Source organism: Microchirus variegatus (assembly GCF_963457635.1).
Source record: "Microchirus variegatus genome assembly, chromosome: 7".
Classification (NCBI taxonomy): domain Eukaryota; kingdom Metazoa; phylum Chordata; class Actinopteri; order Pleuronectiformes; family Soleidae; genus Microchirus; species Microchirus variegatus.
The window spans coordinates 7,989,902-8,008,212 of NC_139808.1; the positions used below are offsets into that span (position 1 = coordinate 7,989,902).

The window sequence follows — 18,311 nt, forward strand, 5'->3', positions numbered from 1 at the left end:
CTCCCTCTTTATTCACACACTCAAACACATGACACTACCGACAACTACAGGAATGTAAACTGACTACGGTGTGTGCGTGTGCGCGCGCGTGTGTGTGCGTGCGTGCGTGTGTGTACGTGTGAGAGAGCAAGAGAGAGTTTTGGCGCCCCCTGTTGGTTGTATGCTCTAACATACAGAAGTTCCACACTCAACAGGTAGATATTGAGTGCTCAGCATTTATTACACAGAAGGACCTAAATAATGCTTTCAAATACACTTTTTTTTTATGACCATGCCCTAAAACAGAAAACAGTTTGTCCAAATGGATTATCAAAATGGATTATCACTGAGCCAGATGTGTACAGATGTGTTTCATGTGTGTTTTATATTAGCAAATTTAAATTTAAAAGCTGTCTGCTCTTGATGAAGGAGAGACCCCTGAGCCTATGTGACCCAAGTCTCTGACCGAGCATTCAACATGTAAGTATGTAAATGCACCGACACCAGATTGAGTTAATCCCTAAAGAACACCATCTCATCTCAGCCTCAGAACTTCCACGTCTACTGTATCTTAACTAGCGCTGGGGTTGAAAGTGTCACACGTTTATTTGTGATATACCTGAATGTTCTGTATCATGTCTGGATCAAACAGGGGATTAAGAGGACCTGTCGTCTCATCATTAAGGAGTTAATCCAGCTATATTTGCGTTTATTCTGTGGTGCATGGGTGTAAATTAGTGTTGTCGTAATCATGAGACTACTTTATTTTGAAGATCTTGATTGAAGCTGTCAAGAACTATCCTGAGATTATTTCTCATAAATCACCGTGATTCGTACAGATTATTAATTTTCAGTAAGTTCCTGTCGCACGGCACATTGCTGTTTTACCGCACGTGTAATCTTGATCAGATGTAATTTCTTTCGGTTTAGCTACTGTACTCAGCCGTAATCTGATTTTAGATTATATTGCCAGTTAATTGTGCAGCCCTGGTCCTGGTCTGATCTCAGACTCGGACACAATTTATTGTCTTGGTCGTGAACATAAAGAATTGGGGATTTGAAATTACATATTATTATTATTACTATTGTTAATGGCTGCAAAACATTCAATCTTCAAATGTAACCAATTGCTTCTGTGTCACTTTCACAGCTATAAGGAGCAACAAGTAGAAGCTGGTTGGATATATCAACAAAAGCAGAAAGACCTTTGCATTTGAAGGAAACACTTGACAAACACTAAAGACAGCTGTGCCTTTCCAGAACGTAGTGATGGATTAATGCACCATCGATTCTATGAAATCATTTAAAACACAAATCACTCTGCTTTGCCTTGACGCCCAGACAGATGGGACGTTACTCAGTTTTCAAGTTTGACTTCAAATCCACCACAGCTACACATGAACGTCCTCATGATACCTGTTATTGCGTCAGCTGCCAGGATCCTCGGGATCAGCCCCTGCTTCCTGTTGACCTGAGAAATATTTACCTTCAAGACTCACAAACTGCCCAGACATGTTCAACAGGCGGGGAACAGACTCAGGCATGTTCCTCTGATGTTTAAGGAACACTCTGACATTTTAAGAACTACTCATCATAGAATCCATAGCTCAGTGAGAACAAGGCAGCGAGTGCTGCCAATAAACGTATACAGGCAGGAAGAAGTGACTGGTAGATAGCAATCAGTGTCATAGCATGTATATGCAAATAACAAAACAGTATCTTACAAGTCACAGTGTTGCAGAATTTAGGTCATTTCTGTTAATATGAAGTGATTTAGTTTCACTTATGCACATACTGTAGGCCCTAAAACCGTGGTGTCATATACTATAGAGACATGTAACATCATCTTAGACCTTGTTCCTTAGTGATCCAATCGCTGCCTGATCACATGTGAACAGCACTAAACACACTTAGTCCTGAATGCTTCCTCTGATCCAAATCACAAAAAGCACATGTCATGTTCTATAAGGTGATGGGAGGCACAGCAGAAATCTGAGGACCTGGTGTAATACGAGCGGTTTTGTTGTTTTTGTTTGAAGTGCTGCAGCAGGATTGTGGGTAATTTTTAAAGGCCTGAGAAAAGACAATTACCACGGCGTTACATCATGGAAACGATTGTTTAGACACGCAATCGTTGCAACATTTTATAATTATACTTTTGATGTAATAATGGGTTCAAAAGAGGTTACATGAAAATGAAAACAGTTCTGTGTTGGTGAGTAGGATTCAAAGAAAAACTGAAGGTCATGAAGACAATTGTCTCAGATTTGTTGTTTTGTATACTTTTCTTCTTTCTTGATCATTAATGGAACCAAGATGGAGCCAGGCCGACATTCCTGCACAAGTACAAAGCATCAAGCTGCTGCACAAAAACACACCATCCTTCAAAATAAGAGCCTGACACTACTTAAACTGTTGCTGAATGTAAGTATAATCATGAATGGGTTGGCCTGCAGGCTACACCGAGAGCACTGTTTTTGAATGGGTTCATTGTTCAACTAAGAGAACAATAACATAACAGGAAATGACATCATGAAAACCTGACATGGTGCTCTCTAAAGATAGGGTCAGGGAAGACTTTTTGAGTATCGGGCTGGGAATTAGAGGGAACGGACATTTTGATTAATTGTTCAGTGCGGGGAGCAATAAATAATAAACATGCATTTCCAAAAACAAGTACAATATAGAAAGATATATACAGTATAAACAATACACAGATGATAGAAAACATCCCCATGATAGGAAGCATCTTAATATGTCTGACTCACAGCTGTATCACAAGTTCATTCCTCCCTGCTGCTGTAAGACTGTACAGCAAACACTGCTCTCTGTGCCACTTAATTACAATAATGTACAATATCACTAGTGTAATTTACAAAGTGCAGTATCTCATATAGACTGTTTCTGCATAGAGTTTGCGTATTCTCTGTATAGTAATATTGTAAATATTTTTACATTAGTAAATATTTGTCTACTTTGTACACTCATAGATGTGAAAATGCATTTTTTATTACGCGTATTACTGTCTTTGCTGCTGTAAGAATATGTCACCAATAGTCAAGGCTTTTGATTATTTGACTGTTTTTGTTGGCTGCTCCACTTCGGATCGTTTGTCAGCTCGACTTTTATTTTGAAGGTTTGCCAGGAAGTCGTGGCCTCCACTGCGGCTGAGGTGACACTTTTTTAGCGTTGTATAACGGAGCGTGTGGTCTACACACCGAGCTTGGTCTGATCCAAAACCAGCAGCAGGATGAACAGCGCAGGTAAGAGACCACATTTAACACGGGACACAAACATATATATGTACATACACAGGTCAACAAAGTGACCACAACAAACAACAAGAACAACAAAACTACTACTACTTGCCGCAGGGCGCCGGCTTTACGTGACTCTGCACGATACAATCACCAAGTCTGCTCGCTTTTATCTTATATCAACACGATTTACATGTGTTTTAACTTCTCAGTGTCACCCTTTGCTCTACTTTTAACTGCAGCAGCGAGCTTTTTTAATTGAGGTGTGATCTGGTTTGGTTTGGTTTGGTGTGGTGGGCGAGGTCTAAGGAGCAGAGTTACAGTGTTAATTCACCTGGAATCCAAATATCCTTAATGAAGCCCTTTAAAATAGACGCGTATGTTTATTCATACATTTTCTATTCATTCTGATGCCATATGTTAGATTGACCTTGACTGATCCCCCCCCCCCCTCCTCTGTCTGTTCCCCTCCTTTCTACCTTCTCCACATCTTCTCACCTTCCTCCTCACCATGATGTCTTCAACTCTACTCTACCTCCTTCTGTCCTTTTTCCTTACATCGTCTTCTCGCTGCACCTTGTTTATATCCTGTGTTTCATCCTTGTATTAAGAGAACAGAATGTACCATTAAAGGAGGAGTGGGATGGAAGAGACTGCTCCCATCTGAGATGCTGAGATTCTCTGATTAGGCTTGAGGGCCGTAATCCATTATGGGTGTGGTCTCACACATAAGACCCCGAGTGCTTGGTTAAACATCGATAATCTCCATACCTTCTGTGTGCATCGTAGACCAACGATCCAGACAATGGAACAGAGTGACAGTCTGTGCTGGACGTTAAACGTGGCTTCGACAAGAAGTTTTTATCATCATGATACGTTCTACCATTTTGAGTTTTAACAGTCTGCTCGCTAAGTGCTTTTCACACGGGGCAGAGACTAACGGAAAACTGTGACTTGACCTCGAACTGTATTTTAAAAAAAGAGAGTCTAAAGCAAGGCTATTCAACTTAAGGCCCGGGGGCCAGATCAGGCCCTTCAAGTGATATGGACTGGCCCGAATGTATTATTAAAAAGCCAATTAAACCGTAGCTTCGCCTATTTCTGGCACTTTGCCACACTTCGCGACACTTTGTGATACTTTGTGTCCCTTTTTGGCAAATACTAGTACAGCTGTAATTGTAGGCAGCTTATGTATGTACCAGAATATTTTGCACGAAGAGCCAACTGTAGCAGTTGTACCTGAATATTATTGGTACTGTTACTTATATTTCTGCAAAAATAGCCCATTGTGGCCATTGCACCTCAATGTTGTTTATATTTGTTACCTCTAATTTTGTAAGAGCCAATTGTGACCGTTATACCCGAATGTTGGTGGTACTGTAACTGTAACCTTTTTACACAATACGCAAATTGTATTGTACCTGAATGTTGGTGGTTTTGTTACTTAACTTTTTAGCACAAAACTAGCAGCTATTTCAATAGCTAAGTGCTAAGTAATTGAAAACATTTTGTAGCTATTTGTATCCGTTTACTGTAAATGCAACACAAAATAGTAGCACAGGGGTTGACCCTGGCCCTCTGGAAATTTTAGTTGAATAGCCCCTGGTCTAAAGAGACACGTCAGATCCAGTGGTCGTGACAGAAGATGCTAAGTAGCATTTGCTAAACTGGCAGTCAACAAAAAAGACTGTTACGTTTAAACCTTTGCCAAATGGGTTCAGGCCATGCTGAGTAAGCCTCTAATCAGTCTAAGCCTATGAGATTGATCCTAGCACAGATGTCAAATCTGGATTTTCAGTCCTTCTCATAGTTTTAACAGGTTGAAGGTGCATTGTGTAATAAATCTAAAGCAACTGGCCATAAAATCCTCCTAATATGTCCCAGAGACTCAGGAATAATGTCCATATAACAAACTGAACTCACCAACAACAACAGTTGTTTATGTTTTGAAATTATGTTTTGGCATGTGGCGCCACCTACCACTGTCTACCAATCATTGCCAGTCAGTAGAGTCTCTGCTGCCAAGCAACGACGGGTTGCCTGATACGTCTGAGCTACAATGGCGGAGAAAACGAAAGTTAAAAGACTTCGGTATTTTGAATTTGAGTGTAGTAACTGTTTTTGGCCACATTCTTACATATGGTGCCTTTAAGTACAGAAAAGGTGTGGGTCAAATTATCGGTTTGGTGATTTATTGTCCTCCTTCCTCATACTATGCGATAATCATGGCCAATATTGATATTTTTAGAAACAATCTGATGCATTCTAAAGTAAACCTGCTAGTTTCAATCGCCGGAACTTTGCTACTTCATGTCTCCTCGCGGCGGCGCTGCTCAAATGAATGAGGGAAACTTGGGCAGAGGTTACCTGGTTACCCTAACCCTAATCCAGCAGGATAATGGTGGAGGAAGCTACGTTAAGCGATGCTCCATCCACGTTCAATACATAGACTTTATGCACTTTGTTCCCTAGGTTGTGAATGAATAGAGAAATCCTGCACTTGGTGATGTATCGCTGTATGATTGTCTTGCAATATATCGATTGTCACAGAATCGCTGTATCGCGACATTATTGGTATCGTGAACCACGTATCGTGTCTTATCATGTGATTCCCACCCCTAATTGACAGCAAACAAATATTGAATCAGGAATTCATATACGCATCACCACATCGTCAAATAACTTATTGACTTTTTAAATGTAGATAGAATCATAGCCTCCTCAGCAGAGGTAAAAGGTCCAGTGTCTTCAACGTCGTAGCACTGTTTGTAAAAGGGATTCACTGAGACAGGACGTGTGTGCTTTGTACCTAAAGGTGAATCATACTTGAACTAGGGCTGCAACTACTATACGGTTATTTTCATTATCGATTAATCAGTTACTTGTCTGCTCCGTGTCGGACAACCTCTAATGTTGTGTTTTTGTCAGTTCATATCTTTGTTATATGAAATACTAAAACCTGAAAATATTCACATTTGACGAGGAAAATTGTGTGATTCATTTTTAAGAAATAGAAGAAAAAAATAGTTGGCGATTCGTTGAGTAATCGATCCGTCACTGCAGCCCACATTTGTTCCTTCTCTGCCATGGTTTTTCTCAGAGCAGAATCAAGATGCACCAAATAATATTAAACATACTTTTTCCTTCCATAGCATTTAGAGTTCCGCAGCAGTCCAAATAACACAAGCACAAATGGCCACTGTTGCTGATTAAGTAGAGTACTGGTGTGTGTGTGGCTCTGAGCAAAACAACATGTTTCCCAGTTACAGACTGAGCTGCGTACAAACATCCGCATTTTATTCAGCACACTCACACACACACACACACGGACGGGATAGAAGGTGAACCATTTAGCAACATGTTTGTGACTGAAGTTGAAGTTTGTTAGACATTGGACAGTGTCTCTTATTATCTCTTATATGACAGGTTTATGGATGAAGACCAGGTTGTCTCTGACAGAGGTAAAGCAGATTGGTGAGAGGGTTGAGAATCATTACAGTTTCAGGCCATGTAGTGGATCCATGATGAGATGGATTATAAAGTCAGGTTGGGCACGAATTCCGATGGTTGTAATGCTAATTTCACGACTTAGTGGATTAAATAAGAGCGTCACAGTGATTATTTCTACTCCAATGACGACCTAAAGGATAAGTATGTTGACATGTTATTTTCCATGACAGGGGCATTTGTTACCACAAGGTGGCAGCAGTGGCAAGCACGTAATTGGTGGACTTCATGTGTTTGTGGTGATGACATTTCAATCGCCGAAAAGAATCACGTTAAATATTTGAACTGCATCCGTTCCGATTTCACGGTCCGCCGTGATTTATGATGAAGCAGAGTTGTTTCAGTTATATAAAATGAAAGAAAATTCAGCGAGCAGCGTGACCTAAATGTAATAAAGCATGGTTTTCAAATGAAAGCAGTGATATTAAAAATGCGTTTCTGTGACCTGACAATGAAACACAAAAGCAAAATCCTTCTCCCTTTATGTTCCCTGTAAGTTAAGCTCGTGCCTCTGTCATAGTTTAGGTGTCTCTGGTTTCACATTAGCAGAGCCCACCATCAAAAAACCTGACTTACTGGAACAGCTGCAGTAGCTGTGGGGCCTGTGGGAGGAGTGTCACAATGCTGGGGAATTTCCAGCAGCACAGACTCCTGAGTCCTGTTGAAATGTTTTTTTTTATAGAGAAGTTTGATGTATGCCTCGCTTTCCTAATGTCACCAGTTTTCTGTGGTGGTGAAATCAAATGGTCTTTTGCAAGGAGGTTCGACAGAGGATAAGATGCACACGGCCGTTAGATATATATGTTTAACCGCATGCATCACCTGTGCGGCGATACGTGTTGTACAAGATTTGTGGTAAAGGCAGTTGACCTGTGAGTGGTGTGTGGTTGTGTGGTCGAGCTCCAGTAGCTGAAAATAATGCCATTTTAGCAAGAAGCTATATACCAGGCAGAATGTCTCTTCATCATCATCTGTGTTCATAAAAAGTTAAGATGGTGGATAGTAGGGCTGAGCGATTTTGAATAAACATCTTATTGTGATATGGTAATTTTCACATGTTCTCAATTTCATGTTTTCAAATGATTAGTGTCTGATATTTCTGCAGAAACAAAAGACGTTCTCCTCAGTCGGTAGAATAAAATGTGCATAGATCGAGACAATAATGAATCTAAAATTATATTTTGACACACATTTTGCCTTTAACAAATATTGCGATTTTGATATAATTTCGATTAATTGTTCAGCCCTAGTGGATAGATGTTGTGTCCCAGAATATGAAAACAGTTGAGGACAATGGGAACCCTCAGGCAACAGATGCGGCTTAGTGCTCACTTTGCGTCAGGTACAGAATCAAGCGCTTACTAGTTTTAGTATATTTTTAAAAATTATTTTATGTGCTTTTATTCTGATTTCGCAAGCATTCGCCTAAGAACAATGCGGGAAAGTGTGTGATCTTCAACTTCTGCGATGTACTGCTTGATCTCAGTGGATTTCATGAGTGCAAGTACAGTACATCTTCTGCTAAAAGCTTTTTCCTGCCACCATGGCAGTGTGTGAACATGTGACGTCCTGTTCTCTTGTGGGTGTTGTGGGTGTCGTAGACCCCGATGGTTGATGACACACATTACATGTCAAACATGAGTTTCATGAGAACCTAATTTTTATTTTCTTTAAAGCGGAACTAGACCGGAAGTTCCTATTATCGCTGTTTTTTTGGTGTGTATCTGCGTCATTACCTTGTTTATGAAGCCTGACGGTTCGAAACAAACAGTTCAGCCATTGCTGAGAACGCTGTGTTTATTGTAATCTCGGGGCTCAACGAGATCACTGAAAATCCTGTAATAGTTACGTAAGCAGCGGTTCTCCTGAACAACCGATCGTCCTCCTCCGGGCGGTAGTCCGGGCACATCCGGTTACATACATTGAACCGCAGAAGAAGAATAACGTCCGTTGTGGAGGTTTTTCACGAGCGACAGTGTCTTCTGACTCTGGGTCTGACTCCGGTTTAAAGTTATAAAAGGGACTGCGGCGGGGAGTCATGACGAAGCTATTTTTAAACACTGTTAAAACAATGTTTTGATAATGAGGAGCAGTGCATCCGCCATTCCAGAGGGGGGCGCTGCGCTTCTGAGAACGGATGTGCTGGATAGTACTGGCCAATCACAAGACTCTGTCTTCTGGGGGTGAAAGTTCACTCTGAAATCTCGCAGCGAAAAATCACTGTCAGAAAAGAGAATTTCTATCGGCTAGTTCACAGCAACTAGGAGGTTTTTGACCATAAAAACAAGTTAATATATGTAAGTAGACCTCCATAACTAACATATATGTGCAACAGGACCACTCTATGTCACCTTTAAATCAGTGGTCTCAAACTCAAATGACCTGGGGGCCAATGCGCATCTATTGTGGTCAAGAGACGGCCGGGCCTAGAGAACAAAAAGTGGGAAATAAAACAACTGTTCACAATATTGCACACCACCGTATACTTAATGATACTATTTATGATGCAAAATTAAACAGATATTCATTTTAAATTACATATATAATAGTGTGGACAACAATGGTAATTAAAATTTGTGCCAGGAGCCGTTTCGTCCAATGCCATTCTTAATTATGACTGAATGTCTTATTATTACTGTTATAAAATCATTGCTAGCAAACGTATATTCTATCACCTCGCTGGCAGCTGTGCCTCAGCTACACACTGTGTTTAAAAGACGGTGAGGTCGGGGTCCATGTTTTCATCATAACATGATATTAAGTGGGGGGCCGCATGTAATCGATTGGGGGGGCCGCATGTGGCAATCCGCGCTTCCTCTGTATTTGTGAGAATGATGTGTCTCCAATCATCTGGAAAAAATAAATAAATAAAAACTACACGTACTGGCTTTTCCAACTTTTTGAAAAGGATTATTTTAGAAACAAACTCACCCATCATATTTTTGAGAGGTAATTTACAACAAAAGAACATCACCTCCACAAGAGGCACAAACTCGTTTTACATACAAAAGCTTTTGCCTTCAAATCTTGTATACATGTGTGCCACCTTCACAAGTCTTACACTCAATAACCTGATTAAACCTCCCTTAACTGGGAAAATAAGCATGTTTGATATTCTTGATGATCAGGTGTTCACTGCCGTTTCCTGTTCTCTTCTTTGTGTCAGCCATGTATCCCCCTCCCACGGCACCCCCGGCCTTCAACACTGTGCCCGGCTACGAGGGCACTGTAGCTGGAGGCGGTAAGTGGCCACCAAACCACCGCAGCGTAAGTCTTCATCGCATAGTTGCAGATACTGAAATGTGTCTACGTCGATACAGGTGGTTATCTGCCCCCTCCTATGCCCGTGGAGCCTTTAGCCCCTCCTCAACCTGGGCCTGCGCCTGAAAGCTGGACGTAAGTTCACCTGCCTGTTACATCATCAACCAGATATCGTCAGTTGGACGCTCGAGTCACATTGTGTGTGTGTGTGTGTGTGTGTGTGTGTGTGTTCTGTAGCATCCCGTCTCTGGAGGAGGACGTGGCTCGTGAGGCGTTTAAGAGCTTCGCGTCTTCTCACTGCTGCTACAATAAAGCTCCGGCCACAGATGGAGTCATCACCAAAATGGAGCCGTTCAACACCTTCAGGGTAACTTTAACTCTGTCTTTGATGCTGTGAAGTGGCAGCAGTTACGGCCATATTTGTTTCTTACGCTACACTCACACTTGTGATTGGATTGTTGGTCATTTTGCTAAAGCAAAGGGCAATGTATTGTCCACTGTTGCATTCTGTCTGACAAAACCACCAGTAGTAGAGCCATCCATCGAGAATCCGAAACCAGTGACCTCTCGCTCCTGATTCCCTTTTTTTTATGTTATTCTTTTTTAAATCTCCATCACATCCTGATAGCCATCAATAAGTTAAGTTGACTGGGGGAAAACGAGGGTAATGGGGTTAGTTACCATACACATTTGAATTGATAGCCATAATTTGAATTAAGCACTGCTACACAAAGGTGTCTTTTTGGTTCTTGAATAACATAAACATATTTTAAGTTCAGAAAAATAAGTCCAATCTTCTCAACCTTTATTGTCAGAGGTGAGTATTCAGTTCTGTTAGGTCTGATGAAAACTATATTTTAGTGAAAGTAGCCGACAAGTATCTTACCAGAAAATGACTTTGGTAGAAGTTGAAGTCACCTTTTAGAATATTACTTGAGTAAAAGTCCTAAAGTACCTGACATTTACTGTACTTAAGTATCAAAAGTAATTTGTTGATATAAAATGTACTTGCAGGGCGGCAAAGGGTAAACAACGAGCCGCTGGTGTGTTTTAAGTCCACTTGGAGCCGAAATGTGCGGCTAACAGCTGAGCGGCTAACAGCTGGTGCCGCTAAAAACAACTAGCAACAACAAACGGGCGTTACGTCACCAACTCAACTTTTATTTTGTAGCACCGAGTTACAAAGATGGTTAAGGGAGTAAAAGTGCACATTTTATTGAGGAAATGTAGTGGAGTAAAAGTAAAAGTTGTCAGAAATATAAATAACAAAGTAAAGTACAGATATGTGAACATTCTACTTAAGTACATCACAACACTTACGGGCACAGTTTGTCTGGATGTGAAGAACATTTCAACAAATAAGATATAAAGCGTTTTAGAAACAAATTCAAAAAACAGAATACAGCTTTAAAATGTGCCTCTATTGACTCTCACATGCTTGTTGTCACGTGATCTTTCATGTGACAACAAGCATGTGAAGAAACTCGGGCTGGGCCATATGGATAAAAAGGGGATCATATCCTGGTGTAATTTGGCTGATAACTAGCGATAAACCTTACATATCCTGTCATATATAAGGTATATATATATATATACATATATATATAAATATATATATATATATATATGTATATCACTTAGCCTGAGAACAAACCATAACAGCAGACTTGATGAGAACATTGATGTCTAAATCAGTCAGATTCTATTTTTATTAGTAACAGCTGTCCAGCAGCTCATGTTTCGCTTGAGCTGCAGCACGAAGCAAATGCATGTGCGTGCTTTCATTTCACATACATGACAACAGGTGACAAACTCTGATCCATCCACGAAGATCAAGAAAACTCCAAAGGCCGTCTGCATTTAAACGATTAAAAAATGCCTTTGTTCTCAAGACTGTGTTTCATACGTCCAAATCCATTTCCATTCCAATTGTGGTAATTGTATTTATTTAGATAATAACGTGACTTTGGTGTGTTTAATAGTACCGTCTGGAGACATTCACTGAGTCCAGGTCAACCGAGTGGTCCCACAAACCTTATGAAGGTAAACGCACACACACACACACACACATGTCGCTTCCACACACTGGTTGTCTTGATTGACAGGTGGGTAACGTCCCATCTCTCTTGTGTGACTTGCAGGTGAACCTGCCGACTTCTACTCTCAGACTGCCCCCCGGCCCTGGGAGGTCCAGGCCACGCCGCCCGACCTCTTCACCAAGCACACGCAGGAGATTCGCGTGCCATACACCTCCTCCATCAGGGTGATTTGTCGTCCTGTGCTGTCTATCAAAAACTGATTGGTTGCTGTGTTTTTGCCTGCAGTGAAATTTAGTTTTTAGTAGAATAATGAAGAATAAGTTCTGGGGAACTTCCTTCAGAACTTGTAGCATATCCTTCAAGAAGTAGAGGTCTTTCAAGAGTCTCCATATGGTCCTTGAGGTTACTGGGAACCTTCAAGGAGCTCCTGTAGTGATTTTGTATGTGTGTCTTGGTGTACCTGGTGTGAAAACATGGTTGTTTGCACATTAAAAGTCCTGCTTCAGAGTTCACGCAACAGACAATACCCTTTACCAAGTATAGGGGAAAGAGCATTGTTAAAATTATTTTTACTTTAAAGCCAACTGCACTACTCTTAACGCTGCCCTCTTGTGGTACACCTATAGTACAGCAAAGATGTAAAGCGGTTTAGGTGAGGAATTATGTATAAATGAATGGGTCAAAAACTGTTGTTATTAGTATTTTTTTTATGGACCTATGTGAAATAAAGTGTGTTGAATTCCGTGTGTAGGACTGCCACATCTGCCATGCATCAGGGACCTTGCCATGCGAAGAGTGCGCTGGAAATGGACATGTGAGTTGAGACTGTTTATTGACACAGTTTGAGCAGTCACTCCTCTGCCATTTTGACGTTTCTGAGTGTGTTCGTCTGATCGTAGAAACCATGCTGGGTGTGTAACGGCGCTGGTACGAAGGATGATGGAAACTGCACCAAATGCAATGGCACTGGCAAGGACAAGTATGCACTCACACGTCTAACCATCCCTTACCTTGGGATTTAAAGATAAAGTATATAAAGTATAATATCAAAAGGCAGTTTGGTAACATAGTTCAGACAAGTCATGATTGAAAGGATTTTAGCATTGATATAGAAACTAGGCTTTGCATCATTTTCTACACTTTAAATCTCTCTCTGTGTCCTTTTGCTCAGAATATCAAACATCAAACTATATGTCATTTTCAAAAGAGATAAACAAATTAATATCTGCTCTCATCTCATGTGTCCATGTTCAGTTGTAGAGTGTGTGACGGTCGTGCAACAAAGCCTTGCGAAACCTGTGACGGAAAACGACAACTGCTGACGTTCATCCAGCTGAAAGTGGAGTGGTGAGTATACTGATGCTTGAATGACTCTGAACCGGGGTTTGGAGAGGGTTTGTGAAGCTTCCCTCTAGAGGGTTCTTGAACATTCCAGATGTGCATTTAGATGTTGATAGAATCGTTAAAAGCCTCGGTGAGTTCCAGAGGTCTTTGAGGATGGTGTAGTATCAATACCAACCAGTGTGTCTCATTTCTGTGGTCCTGAATGAGATTTTAGGAAGTTCTATGGGAGACTTTCAAAATGGTCCTGGTGGTTCCTTGAATAAGTCTCATTTCTTTCTGAACATGGACTCACAAGCTCCAGCGATGAAGGACAGCGTGTCTTTCTTGTCTAGATATTTTCTTACAAAGCCTCGTCTAAGTCCATGGACCAGGAACAGTGAAATAGGAAAATGAAAGATGACAATGTTCTTCTGGACAGTAGCCATTCATTCAATAGCTGTTTGGTCTCAAATCACTGAATTTTTAGGAGCTTTTTAAGAGCTCCCTCTTAGCTTTGTCTTTCCTTTTTACGTAGTTGTCTAGGAATAGATGTCATGGGTTTCTTGGGTAGGTTCATAAGGGCCTCGAAGAGGTTGCTGAAGTCCTAGAAGAGGGTTCCTAAAGGTGTTTACACACGTCGGATGTGTTCCACTCTGCTGAAAGTAGCACACAAACGCAGTCATGGATAACACTTTGGTTCCCTCTAGTGCCATATAAGTTAAATAGCATGATGTGGACACAAATACATACTTTTTTTTGACTAAAGGTGATTTACCTTCATTCCTTAATGACATGAGGCTCTGCTCTTTATAAAAAGAGTGGTTTCCTCTTGAAAACCCCATGTGTTTGCTGGAGAGTGTAGCAAAGGAAACGGATGAAACAGGAAGTCTCCTCAGATCCGTGTTCACAGAAGAAAAACAGAAGCTCTGACATCAGAGAGAACCACCCTTATTGTGACACACAGAGGATTGGTTGTTATGTTGAAGCTGTGTTTCCTCTGCCACAGGGTGCTTTAAACATTATCAAGGCATTCTGCAATAGAACAAGCTTTGTCTCTGGCTCTTCCAACAAGTGAATGACCCACAACAAGCAGGACTAGAACTAAACATAAGACCATCATGATCCAGTTTAAAGGTGCATTATGTAATAAATCTAAAGCAACTGGCCATAAAATCCTCCTAATACGTCACAGAGACTCAGGAATAATGTTCACATAACAAACTGAACTCACCAACAACAACAGTACAGACAAAAAAATCTTTTGTAGACAAATCATGTTTATGTTTTGAAATCATGTTTTGGCATGTGGCGCCACCTACCACCATCTACCAATCATTGCAGTCAGTAGAGCCTCAGCTACCGAGCAACCACGGGTTGCCAGTTATGTCAGAAAATGAAAGACCTCGGTATTTTGAATTTGAATGTAGATACCGTTTTTGGCCACGTTCTTACATATGGCACCTTTAATGTCATTGAATATGAAAATTGTCAGATCAAACTCAAGGGAAATGGAGCAATTTGCTCAGGAAAAGTGGGATATTATTATGTGTTGAAAATGACTGAATGAATGTGTCGAGATGAAAATGTAGTACCAGTTCTTTTGGTCACGTCTGTGCATGTGCATGACTGTTAATGTGTGAACATATTTGTGTGTATTTCCAGCTCACGACTGAACATACTGTACGTGTATCTATGTGTTTAGGATTAACCACGTGGACGACCACCTGGTGCAGCAGGACTCTGGGTTAGATGTCGATGATCTTCGCTCAGTGAGCGGGAAGGAGCTGTTCAAGAACAGCAACTACTTGGTACACACACACACACACATTAGTGATTCTACAATTATGGTAACTTTTCCTTAACATATTTGTTACCTTTGGTTTAAACTACTACTACTACTACTTCAAACTTTTCTTCTACTCTGGGAATATTCTGTAGGATATTTAATTATAACCTAAGTTGCTAAAAGACCAGGAGCACAGTTGAGACAGGTAAAGTGGAGCTAATGATGTAAAGTTTGTCCCTCTGGTGGCGCTAGAGTAAAAGTCCCCGGTTAAGCAAAGGACACCAAACAAACCAGAGTCTGTGTGTTTGTCTCCTCTCAGGTCTACCCACTGATTGGGTTCCCCTGTGCCGCCATTGGTGAGGCCTCCGATCGACTGATCAAAGAGCACCTGAGCAAGTTCAGCCAGAACGCCAGGATCCTGCAGCAGGTAAGTGAGCTGCTGTTGTCGCCCATGAAAATATTCAGGGGATCTAGGAGAAGCCAATGTACAGAAGAGTGTTATATCTTTCTGAGCTCCTGCATCGCCAAACCCCAACCAGAGCTTTAAGGTCTTCTGACCGACAGCTGCTGGAGGTTCCTAAAACCAGACGAGAGGTGACAGGGCCTCCAGCCGCAGCTGTCGCCAGACTCTGGAAAATGCTCCCCCTCTACACTACTGTTCAAAAGTTTGGGGTCACACAATTTTTTTTAATGAATATAACATTAAATGAATCAGAAATACACTCTATACATTGTTAATGTGGTAAACGACTATTCTAGCTCTGCAAACGTCTGGTTTTTAATGGAATATGTACATGGGTGTATAGAGGCCCATTTCCAGTGTTCTAATGGTACATTGTGTTTGCTAATCGTGTTAGAAGACTATTGGATGATTAGAAAACCCTTGAAAACCCTTGTGCAATGATGTTAGCACAGCTGAAAACAGTTTTGCTGGTTCTTTGACGAATGGGCAAAATGATACACATTTTGAATTAAAATCATTATTTCTAATCTTGTCAATGTCTTGACTATATTTTCTATTCATTTTGCAACTCTTTTGATGAATAAAAGTGTGACTTTTAATGGAAAACACAACAATAATATTATGGGTGACCCCAAACCTTTGAACGGTAGTGTACATTGTAATGGAAAACTTACCAAACCGTGTAGAGTCCATGGACCATGTAGTAGTAAAGCAGCATTTTTCGCAAAAACAAATTGCTTTAATGTAAGTGAAGAACAGGTATTAATACTATGGCAGAACTCCTGGCCATTTTGTAGTGCGTATACGGCGTATACCTGCACCCACTGGTATAAGCCTATGACTCTTCATCTTGAATTACCGTCTATCGCGTTTCACGACAGCTGCACACACACAACAGGGAGCGGCGTACAGGAATATCTGGATTAGAGCCAATCAGAGGTGAAGACCCGCCCCTTTCTCAGACTTTGATTGGTTTTGACCTCGACGTCATCCATATCTCGCGCGTGGGTTCAGGCAGATTGTGCAGATAGAGAACGCAGGCCTCGCTGAAAGACATTAGGGACAATGATGAATGTCCAAGGCTGAGATCAGGGCACAAACCATCTGTTGCAGGACTCTTCTTCTTCTTCTTCTTCTTCATGTGTCTTAAAGGTTGAAGCAATTCCTTTTTTAAAAATGTCTCTCACTGTCTGGTTCTCAGAGGCAGAGGGTCGAGTTGATCCCCATTACCAAGGTGAACTACAAGTGGAAAAGCGACACTCATGTCTACTTTGTCTACGGCAACGAGCACCAAGTCAGTGCTGACTACCCGGCCACCTGCTGCTGTGTCGTCCAGTAGACGCAGACACACACACACACACACACACACACACACACACACACACACACACACACACACACACACACACACACACACACACACACACACACACAACTAAATTCGACTGGCGTCTCATTATTTTATAGTTATATATAGTTATTATATAGTTTTTAATAAAAATCACTCTTTCAGGGTCAAATGTTTAACAACTAATACCTGCAACAGGATGATTCCAAATTATAACCGTTTATTCATAGATGGATGTTGGGAGCTGTTTCACCGTTTACCTCCTGTGACACAGAATGAATTCATAATATTGAAGTTAATATTGTGTAGTTGACGTCACTCTGGGCATCAAAAAGTAAAACCACTGCTGCATTTACAGATGTCAGTCCACTCTTGAATAGAATCCATTAAGAGCCAATTTATACTGAATCCTCCTCAGCGTCCATCATTGTCTACGAGTGGACACCTGTGTGGGACACCTCGGGTATTTTTGTTATCCAGTGCTTTTGCAAAAAGTCCAAAATGTCCCTTTTTCAAGAAGTAGGTGTCAGACTGTGCTTTCCTCTGTTTTAATGAATGTAGAAACCACTTAAATGTTTACCTGTGGAAATCAAAATATTTCATCAGGTGCAAAACATTTTTTTGTTTGTTTTTTAAAGCCATAGAGTCATGAAGTGTCGACGTGAAATTCCTTCTGTCTGTCTGCATGGATGTGTTTGATCGTGAAAGCTCGTGTGATGTGTTGATGAGCTATTAGTAAGGCTGTGAACTAACTGCATTCAGCTCACAGGTTGTTTTCCTGTGCGATAATGAAAACTAGCATGTTTAGAAAAGCTCAGTTAAAAAGACTCAAAAATCCTGAAAAGTGATTTACCCTAACATTTAGCATAAGGAAATTTCTAAAAATCTATGGGGAACTTTCCCATGATGCTTCCCTGTCTTGGAGAAAATGATTATTATCTATATTTTAATGTATGTCTCCTCATGTCTCTTCTCTTCTGGTTGAGACGTTTTTGAGAGGAGTGACGACGCTTTCCTTCAGTATTTCGGATGCTTAGCAGCTATAGCTGCTCTCTGTATGGTATGCGTATAAATAACAATTTTAAAAAGAATAAAATAAAGCTTTATCTTGTGAATATTCTGGCTGTACCATTGTTGTCAATGAAGCCAGTATTTAAAATTTAACATGTTTCCTTAATCTCTGATGACATATTTTGTGACTTAATAAGATGCATTTCTTACATATACAACCTTTTAAATATAATCAACAATAATCTGGCCTGTAAAGAGAATTCAGTGAATCATTTAAAATCTGCTGTGACTTGGCTTCTAATCTGTAATTTTTAATGTTTACACTTTAGCACGTATG

The 18,311-nt window shown here is 40.7% G+C and overlaps 1 protein-coding gene across 1 annotated transcript; it reads left to right on the forward strand.

Moving 5' to 3' along the window:
* The first annotated feature begins 3,186 nt into the window (after positions 1-3,186).
* On the forward strand, positions 3,187-16,975 carry LOC310929702 (protein SSUH2 homolog). The gene is made up of 12 exons (XM_083892548.1): positions 3,187-3,242; positions 9,910-9,984; positions 10,064-10,139; positions 10,242-10,371; positions 11,987-12,047; positions 12,146-12,267; positions 12,795-12,857; positions 12,943-13,022; positions 13,298-13,390; positions 15,069-15,174; positions 15,472-15,579; positions 16,817-16,975. The coding sequence occupies exons 1-12, from the start codon at positions 3,230-3,232 to the stop codon at positions 16,952-16,954; spliced, it is 1,065 nt and encodes a 354-aa protein (XP_083748674.1). The 5' UTR covers positions 3,187-3,229; the 3' UTR covers positions 16,955-16,975.
* Positions 16,976-18,311: the final 1,336 nt, after the last annotated feature.

Excerpts from the sequence above, each read along its gene's own strand:
- LOC310929702 (XM_083892548.1), top strand. Across the intron at positions 10,140-10,241 it reads CCTGCGCCTGAAAGCTGGAC|CATCCCGTCTCTGGAGGAGG; the intron begins GTAAGTTCACCT and ends TGTGTTCTGTAG. Across the intron at positions 15,580-16,816 it reads ACGCCAGGATCCTGCAGCAG|AGGCAGAGGGTCGAGTTGAT; the intron begins GTAAGTGAGCTG and ends TCTGGTTCTCAG.